The 17,986-nt window shown below is 40.5% G+C and overlaps 1 protein-coding gene across 4 annotated transcripts in view; it reads left to right on the plus strand.

Moving 5' to 3' along the window:
* The first annotated feature begins 4,497 nt into the window (after positions 1-4,497).
* The window catches only part of STAC (SH3 and cysteine rich domain), a 196,331-nt gene continuing 182,842 nt past the window's right edge, over positions 4,498-17,986 (plus strand). The window contains exon 1 of one of the 4 annotated variants that reach the window (XM_065583682.1): positions 4,498-4,632. Coding sequence is in view for 1 of the 4 variants with exons in the window: in XM_065583683.1 (XP_065439755.1) it covers positions 4,588-4,632 (45 nt within the window). In the remaining 3 variants the exon portion in view is untranslated. The remainder of the gene's footprint in view (positions 4,633-17,986) is intronic. The other 3 variants (XM_065583681.1, XM_065583680.1, XM_065583683.1) reach the window with 3 other exon arrangements.

Genomic DNA, 17,986 nt, shown 5'->3' on the forward strand with positions numbered 1-17,986 from the left:
TTTGAGCATGTATTTTAATGCTTATCCCTGATACGTTTAACACAGATTTAAATAAGCCACTTGCATCAATGGGTTTTTCAAGTGTCCAGATTAAAAATAAAAAAAAATATTTTAAACTGAAAACATTGTATTATTTACTATATCAAATACGAAGAAAGCTTTGATTATGGTGGATAATGTAGAAAAATGTTGTTTCCAAGGACATGGATATCACTTGGATAAGCTGTAGCTAGCATAATCCTTACAGTGCCGATAACCACCTTGAAGATCTCTTGAGTATTCAACATTCAGAACCATTACACTTCAACCATTCTCTTCTATACAATGCAGCTGAACATGTTATAGTTTCCAGATCTATTTTGGGGTTTATCTTTTAAAATATAAGGTGACCTGCTTATGTAATTTTATATAAATCATTTAGAAAAAACCCACCATCCCTGAACATAGCTTTCAGCTTTTTATGTTTTGCAGAAGTTGAAGAGCCAGAGATTGTGAAGTGTTCCCAATAATATATTCTTTAGTGCTATGTCCATTCTAATTTGTAATGCATCTACTGATAAGCTATACACCACTTCCTTTAAGGAACTACTATTGGATTCAGCATTGTGAAAAAAACAAATTTAATTTTGTTTTATTAGAGAAACTACTCCAAATCAAATGTGTCCCCCTCCCCACAATGTTCTTTGAGAGTTTATCAGTATTTTTCAAAAACATCCATCATTCTGAAGCATTGAAATGACTGTAACATGTATCTGGAGGTTTTTATGCTTGGATCAATAGGTTCTAATTTCAACCTGTGAATGAAAATGTGTACCAGTGTAAAAAGTTAAAAAGCAAGTGATGTAAACATTAAGGTGCTTGTCATTCCTGCTAAGAAACAAGAAAGTTTTAGCATTGCCAGGAAGCTAGAGAGGTCGAGTCATAGCTGATTGGAGAGAAAATTGGGGCATGGACTCATCAAAGCCTCTTTATATTCAATATGTGTGCTTCTGGAGAAACTTCCAGCTCTGTTAGTTTTACAGAGAGAGCCGACTCTATGAGATTAATTGTCCACATAAAAGTCCTGTGCATGAGCACAGAGTAACTTGCATATTAGATCAAACCAGGGGTAGGCAATCTATGGCACGGGTGCCGAAGGCGGCATGCGAGCTGATTTTCAGTGGTACTCACACTGCCCAGGTCCTGGCCACCAGTCTGGGGGGCTCTGCATTTTAATTTAATTTTAAATGAAGCTTCTTAAACATTTTAAAAACCTTATTTACTTTACATACAACAATAGTTTAGTTATATATTATAGACTTAGAGAAAGAGACCTTCTAAAAACGTTACAATGTATTACTGGCACGCAAAACCTTAAATTAGAGTGAATAAATGAAGACTCAGCACACAACTTCTGAAAGGTTGCCGCTCCCTGGATCAAACCAGTGATACATCTAGTCCTGTATAATGCCTCTGACCATGGCCAATAAAGGATGCTTCAAAGGAACAAATAGAGTAAATATTTCCACTGAGCTGTCCACAGTGATTCCTAGTTCTGTTCCATAAGTGGTTACAGTAAATTTAGAACTCATCAATGTGTGTGAGTAGTACAAATAGTTCTTCCCAATGTGTATTCTGTCTCACTTACCTATGCTGAATTGTATTTGCCATTGTATTTACCACATGCTTGCAATCCCTTTGAAGTTCCTCATAATCCACTCCAGACAAAGCCAAATAATTTTCTGTTATCCACAAATTTTGCCATCTCATTATTCATCCTCTTCCATATTAAGGGCTAGATTGTGTTTCTTCTGTGCTCCCTGTTGAAGGGAAGGGGTTACAGATGTACCATCCTATGAGTTCCTTGGGTAAGGATTTGTACCAAAACCTGAAATGTAGGTAGAAGTGAAACAGTTGGCGTAAAAGTCATCTGTTCAACAATACTCGGGATGTAGAGATGGACCAAAGAAGTTACATTTTAATTTTGGAAATACCTTATCAGTCTGGGCTGGTATAGATACTGGTTTCTAGATAACAGGTTGCTTTATAAATGGATATGGGTTTTTGCTCATGGGATAATCAGGGTAGTTCTATCTTAGCGCATTACTTTTTCTGGTGCTTGCAATATCTGATATCTTTTCTATCTCTGATTTCTGTGTTTCTGTATAGCCCGCCCACTTCATTTCTACTGTTTTCCATCACACATAGGGTATCCTCCAAGGCACATATGGGACAATATTACAAAAAGAGCTTGTAAAAATATAAAAGTGGCGTGGAGAAAAATGAGAGAAATCAGCAGTCTGAGTAACATTACAGCTTACAAATAAAATAGCTCAGTAGAAGAGAATTGCCTGGAGACAAATTGTTTTACACCGTCTATAAGGCTGGACTGCAATTCAAATGGCCATAGAATCATAGCAGAACATTAAGTACTCTTCACTGGACAGGTAACCTACAGGTACCTCTTAAGTCACTGAAGGAGCATATTGAATTTAGTTTCCATAGCAAAAGGAAGAAAATTCTAGAGAGATTGAGATCATGAGGATAGTAATTTATTTGCAAATAACATTTATGGAAAGGAAAAGGAGGCAACACAAAACAGGATTAAATATCAGAGAGAAACAGATGTGCATCAGATAATAAACCTCTGCTGACAATAATGGTAAATTACTTTGGAATTTCAAACTGTATCATCCTGTTTCTCTAGGGAAGATAAATGTTCAGAGAAGGGGAAAGAAGCCAATTTATCAATAATATAATCTGTTTTATACACCCAGACTGTGGCACTGGATTTCTAATTATTTTAAATGAAAATATTACTTTATAAATGTTTGTGTATAACTACCCTATAACTTCTGAATAAAATATTATTTTAAAATAAGATATTTTAAAATAGGCAGTAAAAAATATTGGCCACGGGATATCATAGCATCCAGACTGTTTAATAAAACCCATGGTTACCAACTATTTTACCATTTACTTTGGAGTTTACATTTTAAAAGAATGTGTTTCCAAACAATTGCTGGTAGTTGCCTCTCATTAGAGACTGAGCTGTAACACTGTGCCTATAGGCCCTGTGACGGGGCATACAAACCCCACACCAGATGGGAAGGGGTTAAAGAGGAGACTGATTCAGTTAGCCCTATTCACCTGCATTGGGTGTTAGGCCTGGGAGCTGGAGTTAAAAGGAGAAAAGCTTAACAGTTGAGGCCTGATGATGAAGGAGAGCAGACGGGCAGCCTTTGTGTGGGACAAGACGGTTGGCTGGGGCCAGGAGGTGGCTGGAGATTGCAGACCGCCTAAAACCCTTGGTAGGAGGGTGGGCCTGGACCAGATGTTTGGTTTGATTGAATCCCAGGAACCTGTTGTTGGGTATTGAGACAGGCCATTGCAGCTGGGGCCTGCCTGCAAAGAAAGGGACTGATAGCCAATCCCAGCTGGGCCAAACATGCTATTGTTTTGTGCTTCTGTTGGCTATATACTAAAGGACTCCCCTATACCAGAAGGGACTGAACTCTCTAAAGCAAGTTGGCTGGATGGCTAAGCCACATCTATAGCAGAAGTGGGCTGAAGACCCCGTGGGGAAACTGAGGCAGAAATGCTGTGTCACCACAAGAGGGTGTGCTGGGGTGGCACCTCTGTTACAGGCCCCAATTCAGAAAAGCACCTAGGCACAGTATTTAAATCCCACTGACTTCAAGGGCACTTAAGCATATGCTTAGTTGTTGTTCTGAATTGTGGCCTAAAATCAGTAATCATAGAATCATATGTTGGAAACTAGATTAAATGTTTTCATAGCTATTGTGCTGACATTCACAATACCTTCATAAGAGCATAGCTTGGTGACATGTCATTCATTGCATGCTCCATCTCTCTCTCCAGTTCTCCTTGGGCCACATCCTGCATCTTTCTCGTAGTACTGTATCTTAAATGCTGTGGAACTGTCACAGGGCTGTCACCCCTGGCAAAGCTGGCAGCAGACAGAGGGCATGGGAGGTCTTCATACCATGTGCTCACTGCAAAACTCTGCTCAGAGGTGCCTCTCTCCATAATGGTGCATAAGGATATTGAAGGCATGGCTAGAGAACAGGCGTATAGGAGGATGGTATTGCAGTTAAGAGGCTGGAATGGGACTCCAGGGATGAAGTTTACCATTAACTTCAGTGAGGCCCGGAGCGTATCCAAGAGATTTCAGTTCAGTCCCTGGCTCTGTCAGAGTTTGCCTGTGTGATGCTGAACAAGTCACTTAAGTATCTCTGCCTCCAATCTCCATCTGTAAAATGGAAATAATATATAAGAGTTAGCTGTCATTGTTGTTGTTTATTATTTCCCTACCTCAGAGGGGTGTTGAAAATAAACATATACGTGTAGGGTTCTCGGGTGCTAGAAACATGCTGTCATGGGGGGTGTATACCGCATGCAGGCCTGGCAACCAAGGGCTGAATGCAGGAACTGCTGGCCAGTGCTGATTGGCAGCCTCACAGCAGCTGGGAAAATAAAGGAGCTGAGGGGGGAGGGGTGGCTGCCAGAGGAGCAAGCAGTCTGGAGAAGGAAACTCCTGCTAACAAGCTGCTGAGAAGTTGCTCAGAGGCAGCACCCAGGAAAGGGATGACCAGAGCCACAGGTTGCAGAAGCCTACAGAAACCCAAGGAGGTAAGAAAGAGCTCAGGGCATAGCAGGAGAAATTGTTGAGGCCTGATTCCACCTGTCTGATTTAAGCGCCCTGAGCTGGAATCCAGCGGTGTGGGTAGGCCTGCGTTCCCCTATATCTGTAGGTCACCTGTCCTCAGAGGCTTAAGGACCGAAGGGGTTTCCAGACCCCCTGAATACCAGGGTCAGCTGACCACACCAAGTATAAGGGAAATACCCACACACCCCAGCAGGACTGAAACTTACACTCTTCATAGCCCAGAATGGGACTACCATAGAGACTTGGGCAAGAAAAGCTGACTGTGTGCCCTGCCAGACTGAGTGAACTTGGTGCACGTCTCTCTGACCAAAGCGGGTGCTGTCACACCAGCTCACTCTAGATAAGCAGATGGGGGAATGGCCAATGGATGCAGCTGTGTGTGAATCCTCAGGCCTAAACTGCACTAGTAAAGGATATGCAGGGACCCCAGATGCTGTAGAAGTGACAGACAAGTGGCTCACAAATACTAAAATTAATCCAAACTATTTACAAACCCCCCAAAACTTCAGTGCAAATAGGGCCAAATCCAAGTCTCATTGAGTTCATGGAGAATAGTTCAGCATCATGGAGTTCTGTTTTGCTTCTTTCTTTATTGGAGATCTAGAAGGCTAATGGAATAAGTCAAGTTAGTAATGCTGTTCTTTGAACTTCAGGGTGGGTTAAATTCTATGAATTCATGGGCCTCATAGAAAGTAACAGAATAAAATAGCTCAAAGCTTTAAAAAACCAGAGTATTTTGCAGGGGATTAAAGGTACAGTAATATGGTTCACGTAGCTAGCTAGAAATACAGTTACTAGAACCTCCTAAATCTAAGGTATTATAGTGTAGTATGCCCTCTGTGATTTAGCCTGGTAGTAAAACTACAATGAAATCCTTCTGAAATGAAGCTATTTACTTGATAGGGGATCAGTTCTTTAGATCTTTTTGGGGAAAAGTAACTGTTTTCCTGCCCTTCTGCCTGCGGGTAGGTCTCTTGATGTACTTCACTTTAACTTCAAGCATTGCAAGCAATTATCACTAAATAGAGTGAAAACATGCTCATTAAATGTGTGTCAGTTGTTATTAATCCAAGGAAAATAAACACTTCAAAGATGCTTTTTCTTTCTTTCTTTTAGTGGAATCTGGTTTCAGCATCTGCTGAGAGTCAAAATAAGAGCTGTGCATTTCTATTTCATACTTGAGAAGTATGTCTTCATTAGAAAGATTTGTTAAGAGTACTTGGAGATGTTGTAGGATTGCTTGACAGACCATTTAGCGAAGTTTGCTGTATATAATTGAGAGCCCTTTTCCTCTGTTTTCAGCTGAAATTCATGCAACTCTAGAGTGGTTCAGTAAGAATCTGAAAACAGTGGGCATGCAGCAGCCTGATCTGGCAGATTTCATGTTCCATTACATGGCATAAGAAATTAATCCCCTATTCAACAGACTGAAAATATACATTTTTCTGCCTGCTTGGTAATTAGTCCTTTGCGAATTTGCATTTCATTGGTTTCTTCCCTATACATACTGCTGCTCTTTGCTCATGATAAATTGTAATGGGGATCAGAAAAATGTACTGAATTTCAGGGTGGTATCATTGCCTAATAAAATCTGTTGCATCTTGAGATCCACATACATATAGGTAATCTCCTTTTAGTTTGAGCAACATTTTCTCCCCTAATCTATTTAAGTAAAGATTTAGTAAAATGAATGCACATACCAACCATCTTCTGTTGACAAGACTAATGGTCAGGGAGCAGTCTTAAATCCATTCAAATGTTAGGTTAAACACTTGCACAAGGCTACAGGAATACAGGGGGAGGAATCCAGTAGCACAGTTTATAAAAGGAAAATGCCTTTAGCCAACTTGTCGTTGTCTTTAGTGATCATTCAAACTGAGTGATCTAAAATCCTCATTGCACATAATAGACTAAATACATATTGGGGTAAGTGATCATTGAAGGCAAGCAAGAGACTTGCTGTTGAACTTATTTGACCCCTTTTTTGGCTTCGATGGAAGCGATATCCGTGGATTTGTACTGCGTATTCCAGGTATGCATGTGATTTCAGTATAGCTGTGCTGACTTGTGCAAGAATAATTTAGTCCAATGTTTTTTGTGTCCTGCCTTTGAGTCACACTAAGCAGGGAGCACTGAAAGTTCTGGTATATTATGTAAAGTAACTATATGAAAATAATGGGAACTTGTGTGTGTATTACAAAATACATCTAAGATATATGAGAGACAAGGTGGGTGAGGTAATATCTTTTATTGGACCAACTTCTGTTGGTGAGAGAGACAAGCTTTCAAGGTATCCAGAGCTCTTCTTCAGGTCTTCAGCTGAGCTGTGGCTTTCCAAAGTTACATCACTGAACTCATTAACCCTGGGTTTTTCCTTTTTAAAGTGCATTTATTGAAGGTTTCCAATACTTTGAGGAAATAATACTAATAGATAAGAAAATCCATTAGTATTTTGGCAATGGTGAATATACCAAATTGTGTAGACACCACTTTAATATAAAGTATGACAAAGTGATCAAAGTATAAACCCTCTGTCCCCACCATTGTATAATTTGAAAATGCGGTAATACAGTAATTTACTAATGTATTGGCTAAGTGGTTCTAAAAGTCTCAAACTTTCTAAATAGCCATCTTTTTCTGACAAACTAGGCTCTTAACTGGACATTAGACAGGAAATGAATCAAATAATCAAGATTTAGGGGTTGACATTTTCAAATCAATGCAGGATATTTAACCACACACCTTCCATTATGCAGAAAGCTGTTTTGGAAATCTCAGCCCAGATGTATAACCGAACCCATGAGGTCTGCACACTTAGGCTGGAAATATAAGGATGGGCTTTGTTACAAGACTTGAAGCCACTACTTGCTGTTTCCAGTCTAGCTGGAAGTAATGCAACTACTATCTTTCTTGTGGTATTTTGGAACTTCTGTCTCTGATCTGGGTTGCAATCAAGACATATAGAGGTCTGAAGTGCGGAGGCCAATGACGTGTACTTTTAAAAGATATTAGCTGGACGTTTCCCAACCTATGAAAAGGTTCAGTTTGAGACTTGTGCTGAGATTTGGAATGAGCTCTGGGTTTGGTCCAAGGTGGCTTCATATGAAACCAGAAATGTGAGTGAATGCAAGTCCTATGTTACTCAAATGTTTCCAAGCAATTCTTTGTTTCCCTCACTTTTGTAATAAATTAGACTATCCATATTCAGTTTCCTCCAGGCACTTCCATGATTTAATTCCATTCAAGTATTTGCCTTTCATTTTTTGGTTTTTAATGTCAACATTTCTTCTCTTCCCATTTCATCCCATTTAGTCTTGAAATTTCATCTTGGGAGCTACAGTATCTTGGGATTGTTGATGTTGATCCTTGGAGTCAGAGGGCAAACCCCTTGCAGAAAAAAATAAACTGGAATGCATATTTTGATTCCTGCCTTTCCAGTTTACATCTTTAAGATGACATTACCAGTTCTTTTAATCAGACCAGTAGAGCATTATTGAAAATGCTTGGACACTTCTATGTTTTCTTTTTACATTAATCAGGGTTAATTAAGTGATGATAAAGCTATGGGTAATGTTATCACAGACACTATTTACCCCCAACCATTCACCTTCTTAGGATGTGTCGTCATGACAGAGAGAATAAGAATAATGTTTGAAATATGGTATGGAAATATATTCAGCTTTTTCCCATTATTGGGATTTTGTTACAATAGCTAAACGTGGGATGGTACATACTTTGACTTTGTATCTGAATGTATATAAAAATATATTCCCATTTCCTATCCACTAGTTTGTTTGTTTTTTTGAGTGTGTGACAATATGTTGGCAGGTATGTGCAGTCAGGATTTAGCTTTACAACATGCCGGGGCAAATTGGGAAGAGGATAATAGACCAGATCCAATTCCCACTGAAGACAAGTTGGCTCTTTTCAGTGACTTCAGTGGGAGCTGGACTAAGCCACCAGAAAACTCTAGCAGAAAGACAGAATTTCTGTGTGATGGGTTTGGTCACAGAGACCCCCTTGGGACTGTCACCTGACATGCTCAATTTAACTCTAAGCCCGTTTTCCCTGCCAGTTTAGGATTCCAGAACCCTGCCTTGTTGAGCCAGACCCGCTAGCCTGCTGCAACACAGACCCAGGTCTGGTCCACACCCCCGAAGCTGCAGACTTTTAACCCAAAACTGCTCAACAGGTCACCTATCTCCAGCACCCAGACACAAAGTTCCCAATGGGGTCCAAACCCCAAATAAATCCATTTGACTCTGTATAAAGCTTATACAGGGTAAACTCGAAAATTGTTCACCCTCTCTAACGCAGAGAGTGATATGCACAGTTGTTTGCTCTCCCAGGTATTAATCACTTACTCTGGGTTTACTAATAAACAGAAGTGAGTCTATTAAGTATAAAAAGTAGGATTTAAGTGGGTCCAAGTAATAGCAGACATAACAAAGTAAATTACCAAGCAAATTAAAACAAAACAGAAGGGATAGCTCAGTGGTTTGAGCATTGGCCTGCTAAACCCAGGGTTGTGAGCTCAATCCTTGAGGGGGCCATTTAGGGATCTGGGGCAAAACTCTATTTGCTTTGAGCAGGGGGTTAGACTAGATGACCTGCTGAGGTCCGTTCCAACCCTGATAATCTCTGATTCTATGAAAACACGCAAGTTTAAGCCTAATACATGAAGAAACTGATTACAGATAAATCTCACCCTCAGAGATGTTCCAATGAGCTTCTTTCACAGACTAGACTCCTTCCTAATCTGGGCCCAATCCTTTCCCCTGGTACAGTCCTTGTTAGTTCCAGCAGGCATCTTAGGTGAAAAGCAGGGGTTTTCTCATGACTGGGACCCCCTTTGTTCTGTTCCACCCCCTTTTATAGCTTTGGCCCAAAGCGGGAATCCTTTGTGTCTCTCTCTGGGTTCCCACACCTCCTTCTAAATGGAAAAGCACCAGGTATAAGATGGATTCCCGTATCATGTGACATGGTCACTGTAAGACTTCATTACCCACTGGCTGGCACACACAAACAGGAAGGCTTACAATAAACAGAACCATTTACAACCAATTGTCCTAGTCAATGGGAGCCATCAAGATTCTAAACCACCATTAATGGCCCACACTTTGCATAATTATAATAGGACCTCAGTTATACTTCATATTCCTAGTTTCAGATACAAGAATGATACATTCATACAAATAGGATGAACACACTCAGTAGATCATAAGCTTTGTAATGATACCTTACAAGAGACCTTTTGCTTAAGGCATATTTCAGTTGCATCATAGTCACACTTATAAACATATTTTTATAAAACATATAGAGTGCAATGTCACACTCTGCAAAGAACTTCAGAGAGGAATAGGAGAGACGGCTGGCTACCGATATTAAAAACCTGTGGGAGACCATCCAGGAGGCTGTGTGGACTGCCCCTCACTAATTGTCCCAAGGAGGGAGAGGCATCTTCATCTCTCATTGGCCTGTTCTTCCCAGCTAGCCTTGCTTTTTTTTAAAACCGGTTTACCAGCGCTTCAGCTCATTCTCCCAGCCATCAAGCTCCTGACCCCACAGTGGGACAATGGGAAAGCACCACCTCTCATGGAGTTTTGTGGCGTTTTGTTTTGTATTTTCAATTTTTTGCCATGGCCCAACACAAGCATTTTCTCTTCATCCATCTCTCTCTCTCTCTCTCTCCCTTTAAAAAACAGGCTGCCCCAAAGTGTGTATAATGCACAAGGGATGTGAGTAGCATTATCTCAAAAAATATCTCTGGTGCTAATCATTATTTATACTGTGGTAATACCTGAAGACCTAATTGTGATCAAAGCCCCATCTGCTAGGTGCAGTATAAAGACGCTGTCCCTTTTGTGATGTACTTACAATATGGTAAGTAAAATACCAGACGAAGATGACAATTACCCCTGATGTGATGTGACGGATGAAGGGATGTAATGCTTAGGGGACATCTCGCTGGCATGGAGATCCCGCTTTAGCTGACTGAGAAGCTTGAGCTCCAAAATAAGCTGACAGAGTTGTGGTCAGTCTAACTTACTTGCCAAGGGAGTTTATCTCTAAGAATTCATGCAATTTATTTCAATGAAGTGGCTGGTATGAATGCATTTGCATCTCTAAAAATAACAGTTCATTTTGAAATTAGCATATTTTCAATTAAGGCTCCTGCTGTCTATTACTAAACAAGAAACATGCACATTACCTACTAATTGCACTGTCATGGTAAAATACATAAACTAAACCGACAAATACAAGAATGGAGCTCCACATAAGCACAGTAGCTGTTTATGTGCAAGCTGTGAGACGGGCTGGGAAATAGGCTGAAACTCCAGCAGGTCACATGTAAATTCAGAGCTAGAGAAAGTAAAAATTAGGGAGGCAGGCTTGGGTGTCTATTGTTTGTTGTCTTTTTAAAGTTTCAAGGTGTTCTGAAAAGTTACAGTTTGAAGTTTCTCATGATGAGTCATTTGTGTCACTCTCCTCTCCCCTGAATACTGTGAAGCTGGTCTGAAAATACTAACCACACTGTCACATGTGGGCTAACGATATACGTTGTCAGAAATACAAAGCAGGGGACTAAGAGGCTGGCTGAAATGTATTCAGAGTGGGGTTCCAGTGCTGTGTTCTATTTAGAATAGAATTTGGTCTTATAGTCATATCACTTTTCTTACTCAAGCTATCCTAAAGCACTTGGGGCTAGAGTGTGCCTTGAAGGTACTACTCAGTGCTGAAGTGGGGTGGAACCAGAACCGTCCCCAGAGGAGAATCCCTGTGAGTGAGGGACTGTGCAACAACTAGACCCCTCCAGAGGGTCTCAGCTGTTTTGGGGGGAGGAGGTGCTGGGGGGAGGAATAGTCTCTTGATTTTTTTTATTTAATGAATTTGCTTTGACTTGATAACTAATAGTAAGGACGAATAATTCCCTCCACTGCAATAATTAATGGGTCCCGTTCTGTGTTATCTTGGAGATTAGACTATATGATTGTAGTGGTCTCTTTTGGTCTTAAAAATCGGAGACTCTGTGGGTGGATTGCTTCAGCATTCACTTTTCATAAATATTTGGATGATCAAATTCACCCAGCATGAATGTTCTCCAAAAGCACATGCACAAAAAAACAAGTTTTCAATTCACACATGAGAGTATGTGCACTGGAAGTGCTTGTAAAATTGACTAGTCAGTGAAGAAATCTCATGACAATGTCATGTGACTATCTGATCAGTTACAACTAAGCAATGCAGCTTGTATGCCAAATACAGCAGACTCTTTGAGGTCAATTGATTTTAAAAATAATCTAATAACCAATTGGTGTCTGGGAAATTGCAATCTGCTCTGGATATTCCTCAAGCAGAGAAACTAAAGCCAGATTTTTTTTTAATAATGTCCATTAATTCTGGGTGTCTTGACTTCTGGTTGTCCAACTTGAGACAATTAGGGCCTGTGGGGTTTTTTGAGGTGCAGAGCTTCTGTAGTTTCCACTGACTTCACTTGGAGTTGTGGGTGTGGGTGTTGAGCACCCCTAAAAATCAAATAATCGGAGTTTAAAGTTGGGCATCCGAAAACAGAGACAGCCAAATTAGTGGACACTTCTTTGAATGTTTAGAACTAAAGTCACGAAATAAATTATTTGCTGCAAATTATCTGTTCAGCTCTAATGATGATAACCTTCAAGATCTCTTCTGATTGCAAGTACGATTGAGACAGACAGTGATAGCACCAAGAAACTTGTCTTTGAAAGGTTAATCTGTTTCCTAAGTAAGAAACCTCATTAACAAAGAGCTGTCATTCTAAATCCTTAGCTCATACCTATACTAGAAGAAGTTGCCAAGTGGCACATGGTCTTTTAGTCATTAATCACCTTTCAGTCAACTGCCTTCCGTCACTTGTATTCCGAGTTCTTGTGTAAGCCCTATTAGTAACTAATGTCTGTTGTCAAGCATTGCTATTTTAAATCTTGATCTCTGAACCCTAATTTATTGGCTGTCCAATTTAACTTCAATAAATTTATACTGAAGCCTGATATTTGATCTACCTATGCAAATATTCATTACTGCCTTGCAAAGTTGAAAAAAAATTATATTGAAAGCCAAGTAATTAAACTTTATGACACAGTAGAGAAATGTGCATGACCCTCTGACAGTTCGGTTGGAGTGGAATAATTTCTTTCAAATAACATAAAGAAGGAAAACAAACAAATTTGAGTTAGGATTGCTTGTGAGGCTTGGTAAACAGTCAGCATAATTGTTTCAGGGCAACCATTGTCACTATAGAATGGCAAATTTCTGCACTGATAAAAAGCCTATACCTGTTGTAATTAATCTATTCTTCATATTGAAATTGGTAGCATGGCTGCATTAAAAGAAGGGGAAAAACTGTTGAGGCTATTCACCCTAAACATCATTAAATCAAGCTACAGTGTACTTGTTGGCAAGATTTCTCTTCTTAGAAAGCCTAGTGGAAAATCTTGCCTTGAATTCTAGTTGGCAAGTCACATCTAAAATGCCATGATTTATTGGCAGAATGTCTCGAGTGCATCAGGCTTCTGTAGAGCAGCAAATGTTTCACCTTTTTGTCTTTTGCTGCAAGTTTAAGCAAGGCTTTTTCACACATCATCACGACAGAATGGCTTTGGGCTGTCAATGCCCCTTTATTATTTTGGTCAATTTTAGGGCCTGATCCCATGTCCATGGAAGTTAATTGAGAGACTCCCATTGAATTCAATAAATGGTGGATTGGGTCCTTAATACTTCTGACTTTTTTTTTCTTCTTCAAAGCACATAATCAAAGTAAAGAAATAATTTTGTCATCTAAAACTGTTATCTATCCCTGATAGGTCACTCAGGAGACCTCAGTTGCTCAGATATAAGTATCTAAGATAATGTATTAACCTTATTAATTGATTCACAGTGTTATTCATGGTTCCTTTTGGTAGTATTGTAATATGTAGTGAGCTGGTCAGAAATTCAGTCATTCATTTGAACAAGTGTGGAAAGGTACAGCCATAAAATATTTGAATTGTTCCCGTGTAGAGAAATACTTATTAATGCTTATCGCTTACTAATTCTTGATAGGTTTGTCACATCGAGTGTGGGGTTTTGTTTTTTTATGGACACATTAGACATTTTCAAATAAAAATGGGAGAGAATGAGAGACACTGAATGTTGTTTATTTCAGATGCAGAAATAAATACCGAAGGGCCAGACTGTGAACTCCTTACTCATTCTGATTAACAGGTTCTTGCCTAAGTGTTTCCATTGACTTCAGTGGAACTATTTGTGTAAGTAACTGCTCACCAATGTTAGTAAAGAGCTTTACAATCTGTTTTTAAGACTGATCATTTCTCTGAATTTCCCCAGCAGGCAAAACCCTCCCTCCCACCTCCGGGCACACAATATTTTATGCTTCCCTATTTTCTTATAGCTTGAATACAAATTTGATATTAACACTGATGCCCACACGCTCATCTTATGATAAACTTCTCTTAGTATTCTTCTTCCTTTCGTTACTACTATGCTGTTAAGAAGAACACGGGAACTCACTGAATGGAGCACTTTGATTGCTCTTGTCAGCCAGTAGGCTGAATATCAGACCTAGTCTTTGTGGACATTGGAGTCTAAGAATCCATGCTGGACAGCCATTTTGTTAGCTCAGAAGGGGAATGGGGGTTGTCTTAAGGAGGGGAGAGGATGAGATCTTTCAATTCCTGGATTCCCATGCCATGTAGGGTACTCGCAATGTGTCCATAGTGTCTCCCCTTCTGCATCTCCCCCTATTTTTTGGGGGGGTGCTTTTACTTGTCCTGCCATAAGCCTGTGTTGTATTGGGTAGCTAGTAAGGTAGAACTAAACCCACAGATGGCTCAGTCTCAATCCAAGACTTGGTTATACAGGCAAGGTTAGTGATGTATCTCATGTCAAATTGTAAAGAATGTTGGGTTTGTTAAAACAAGTTTGTATTAATCACTGAAAGCTTATACATTTGGATGCATAAACAGGGCAATCTTGAGTAGGAGCAGAGAGATTGTTTACCTCTGTACTTGGCACTGTTGCGACAGTTTCTGGAATTCCGGGTTCAGTTTTGGTGTCCACAATTCAAGAAGGATATTGATAAATTGGGGGGAGTTAAGAGAAAAACCACAAGAATGATTAAAGGATTAAAAAACTTGTTTTATAGTGAGAGACTCAAGGAGGTCAATCTGTTTAGCTTAACAAAGAGAAGGTTAAGGGGTGACTTGATTACACTCTATGCATAACTACATGGGGAACAAATATTTGATAATGGGCTCTTCAATCTAGCAGAAAAAGGAATAACACAATCCAATAGCTGGAAATAAGGCATACATTTGTAAGCATGAGGGTAATGAAAGCCTGGAACAATTTACTAAGGATCATGGTGGATTCTCCATCTCTGGCAATTTATAAGTCAAGATTGGATGTTTTTATAAAAGATCTGCTCTAGGAATTATTTTGGGAATGTTCTCTGGTGTGTGCTATGCAGGAGTTCAGACTAGATGATCAGTGGTCCCTTCTGGCCTTGGAATTTATTAATCTATCATGACCACATAAGCAAAGTAGCATAAAACACACAACGTACCATACTCATGATAAAGCAGCTAATCACGAAGGTGAGGTACCTTTGCTGTTCTGCACTAAGTGGACTGAATACTTGGATCTGTAGTCCCAAGATTTCTCAGCATGCGGTTCTTCAGAAGTTCTGCATTATCCATTTCTCTAGTATGCATGCATTGTGCTTGGAATAAAGGAGAAGACTCATCAAACTGTCTGTTTAGGGATTTTAGAACACCAAGGGCCAAATTCTGCCCTCAGCCTTTGAAGCCTTTAAATGCCAATGGCTTTACTGGAATTACACAGATGTAACTGAGGGAAGCATTGGCCTCCAAATGTCCACTTAATATTTCAGCCATGGGCACATCTTTGTATCACTCCTGCATGTCACTGGCAAGCCACATGAACGGAAACATGGCAGAATAATTGTGAACAGGTACGGTGACCTGAAAAACCATCAATATTTCCATTTATACAGCAACAATAGGAAGAGTTAGTTGTCTGCATTCTTCAAGAGGTGTATTATCATAGGATCACCTGTTCTTATATAGCTTTGATAGGCAGAGACCAATCATTGTAAGAATGTCCCTTTTAAACCTTGAACATTTGGCAACAATATGTATGAGTTGCCAATGGTCATTGTAGACCACCTGCGCATTAACCATATGTTGTACCTCATCTGGCATTCATGCACTGCTTTCATGATGGTTAAAAAAATAAGTATTGGAGCATACTTTACTGCCTCTAATTTGGGAAAGTACTTTGGAATTCTAGCATTCCCCATAAAGAAGCTGTGAAAAAGAGGCTTGTATGGCACTGGTGGTTTATGTTTTACTGCTCAGCTAAATGATTCTGTGACTAGAAATGTCAGAGCACATAACGAGAACTGAATTGCCTTCTTCCTTCCCGCCTCACAACTACAATAACACTTAAAATTCTCACTCTTGTTACTACTGGTGCAACTCTACTGGTGGTGGCAAGGCGGGGAGGTCTAGTGTAGGCAGGCCCTCAGCATTTTACTACCATGTTGGCTAGCCCTGGCATTTTTAATGAGCCCATGCAAAACTTGAGGAAATTGAATGTTTTGGTATTTAAAATATGCTTCCCATGGCGTGGAAGCTTCTCCTCTCTTCCCCCCTCCCCCGCCACACACAGAGCATGGGACTGAGTCACTGTGAGGTCCCAATGGTTACTTCCCTTCATCATCTGGATGTAGCACAGAAGCCCCAGGGACCTGGCCATTAGGAAGCAGAGTAGCAGCAGCTGTGGGAGTCTTGATATCAGCACTGCCAATTATCCTAGTTTTCATTTGGACTTTTAGTCAGAAAAATGTAAAACCCTAACCCATACTTATATATAATAAGAGAGAAATTACACCCCCGTCAACGAATCTTTTGAGAACCCTATTTCACTCCCCATGGTGCACACTGCCTCAAGTTTAACCTTCTCACCCTCACTTTCAATTCTGCCTCAGAATACATCACAGACCTTGCGTAACGTTTTCAGAAGTGCTGAAGTCCCATTGTCCAAAGTAACTAGGGCACTCTGAAGAGCCTTAGGCATGACATTCACTTTTTTCTAATGATACAACTATTGGGAGTGTGTGATATTTTTTTATTTTTTACACATACAGTAATGCCAGTACAACCCTTAATGTGGGTGCAGTTAGACCAGTATAAAAGTGCCTAATGTGGGTATAGATGATTCTCATCCCTTACAGGAATAAACTATACTGGTACAATCTCATTTACAGTGTATAATTGTGTTTACATTCAGGAGCGGGGGGAGGACTGGTGTAGTTCAAGTATAGTTCACATGCTACAACTTCTGTGGGTAGACAAGCCCTAAATCTCTCAGCCTTTCAGTGAAACTTGGGTAGGGTGACCAGATGTCCCGATGTTATAGGGACAGTCCCGATATTTGGGGCTTTTTCTTATATAGGTGCCAATTACCCCTCACCCCCTGCCCTGATTTTTCACACTTACTAGCTGGTCACCCTAAACTTGGGCTCCTAATGGCTTACATTACTTTGGAAGATGGACTTAGGCTCCTAAATCACTTTGAATATTTGATGCCTTGTCTCTTACCACCCGTCTCCCACCCCCAAACACAAACCATTTCTGTACCACCAACCCCACACACATGCATCCCCCCTGCATCCACAGCCAGGGTACTCCATTTCTCTCTCTTTCATGCTTCCATGTCCATGCAATTTTCCCATGCCACACCCCATGCATGGAACATCCCCCACCCATGTATTAAACCACCAGATTCCTCTTATTTAAAACATATATAGGAGCTGTCATGGAGCCACAGGATCTGGTCTATGTCCCAACCTATAACTAGTCCCTTGGGAGTGGCCCCTTTTACTGTGTTGAACCCCAAGAGTTCACACAGTTCCACAGGGGCAGGCCCCTGGCTTCCAAGTCTTGGAGACTGGGCTTTCGGGCACCAGCAGTCCCTGACTCTTTCTGTGGTTCCCTGCAGTGAATCCAGCCAAGCCAAACTCCTGTAGGAGGCTTCTGCTGTAACCCTTCAGGGCACAATGCTCTCAGTGAGTATTTGCAGTGACAGAAGTGGGGGAGGGATAGCTCAGTGGTTTGAGCGTTGGCCTAATAAACCCAGGGTTGTGAGTTCAATAATGAGGGGGCCACTTAGGGATCTGGGGCAAAATCAGTACTTGGTCTTGCTAGTGAAGGCAGGGGGCTGGACTCAATGACCTTTTAAGGTCCCTTCCAGTTCTAG

The sequence above is a fragment of the Chrysemys picta genome, chromosome 2 (assembly GCF_011386835.1).
Source record: "Chrysemys picta bellii isolate R12L10 chromosome 2, ASM1138683v2, whole genome shotgun sequence".
NCBI lineage: Eukaryota > Metazoa > Chordata > Testudines > Emydidae > Chrysemys > Chrysemys picta.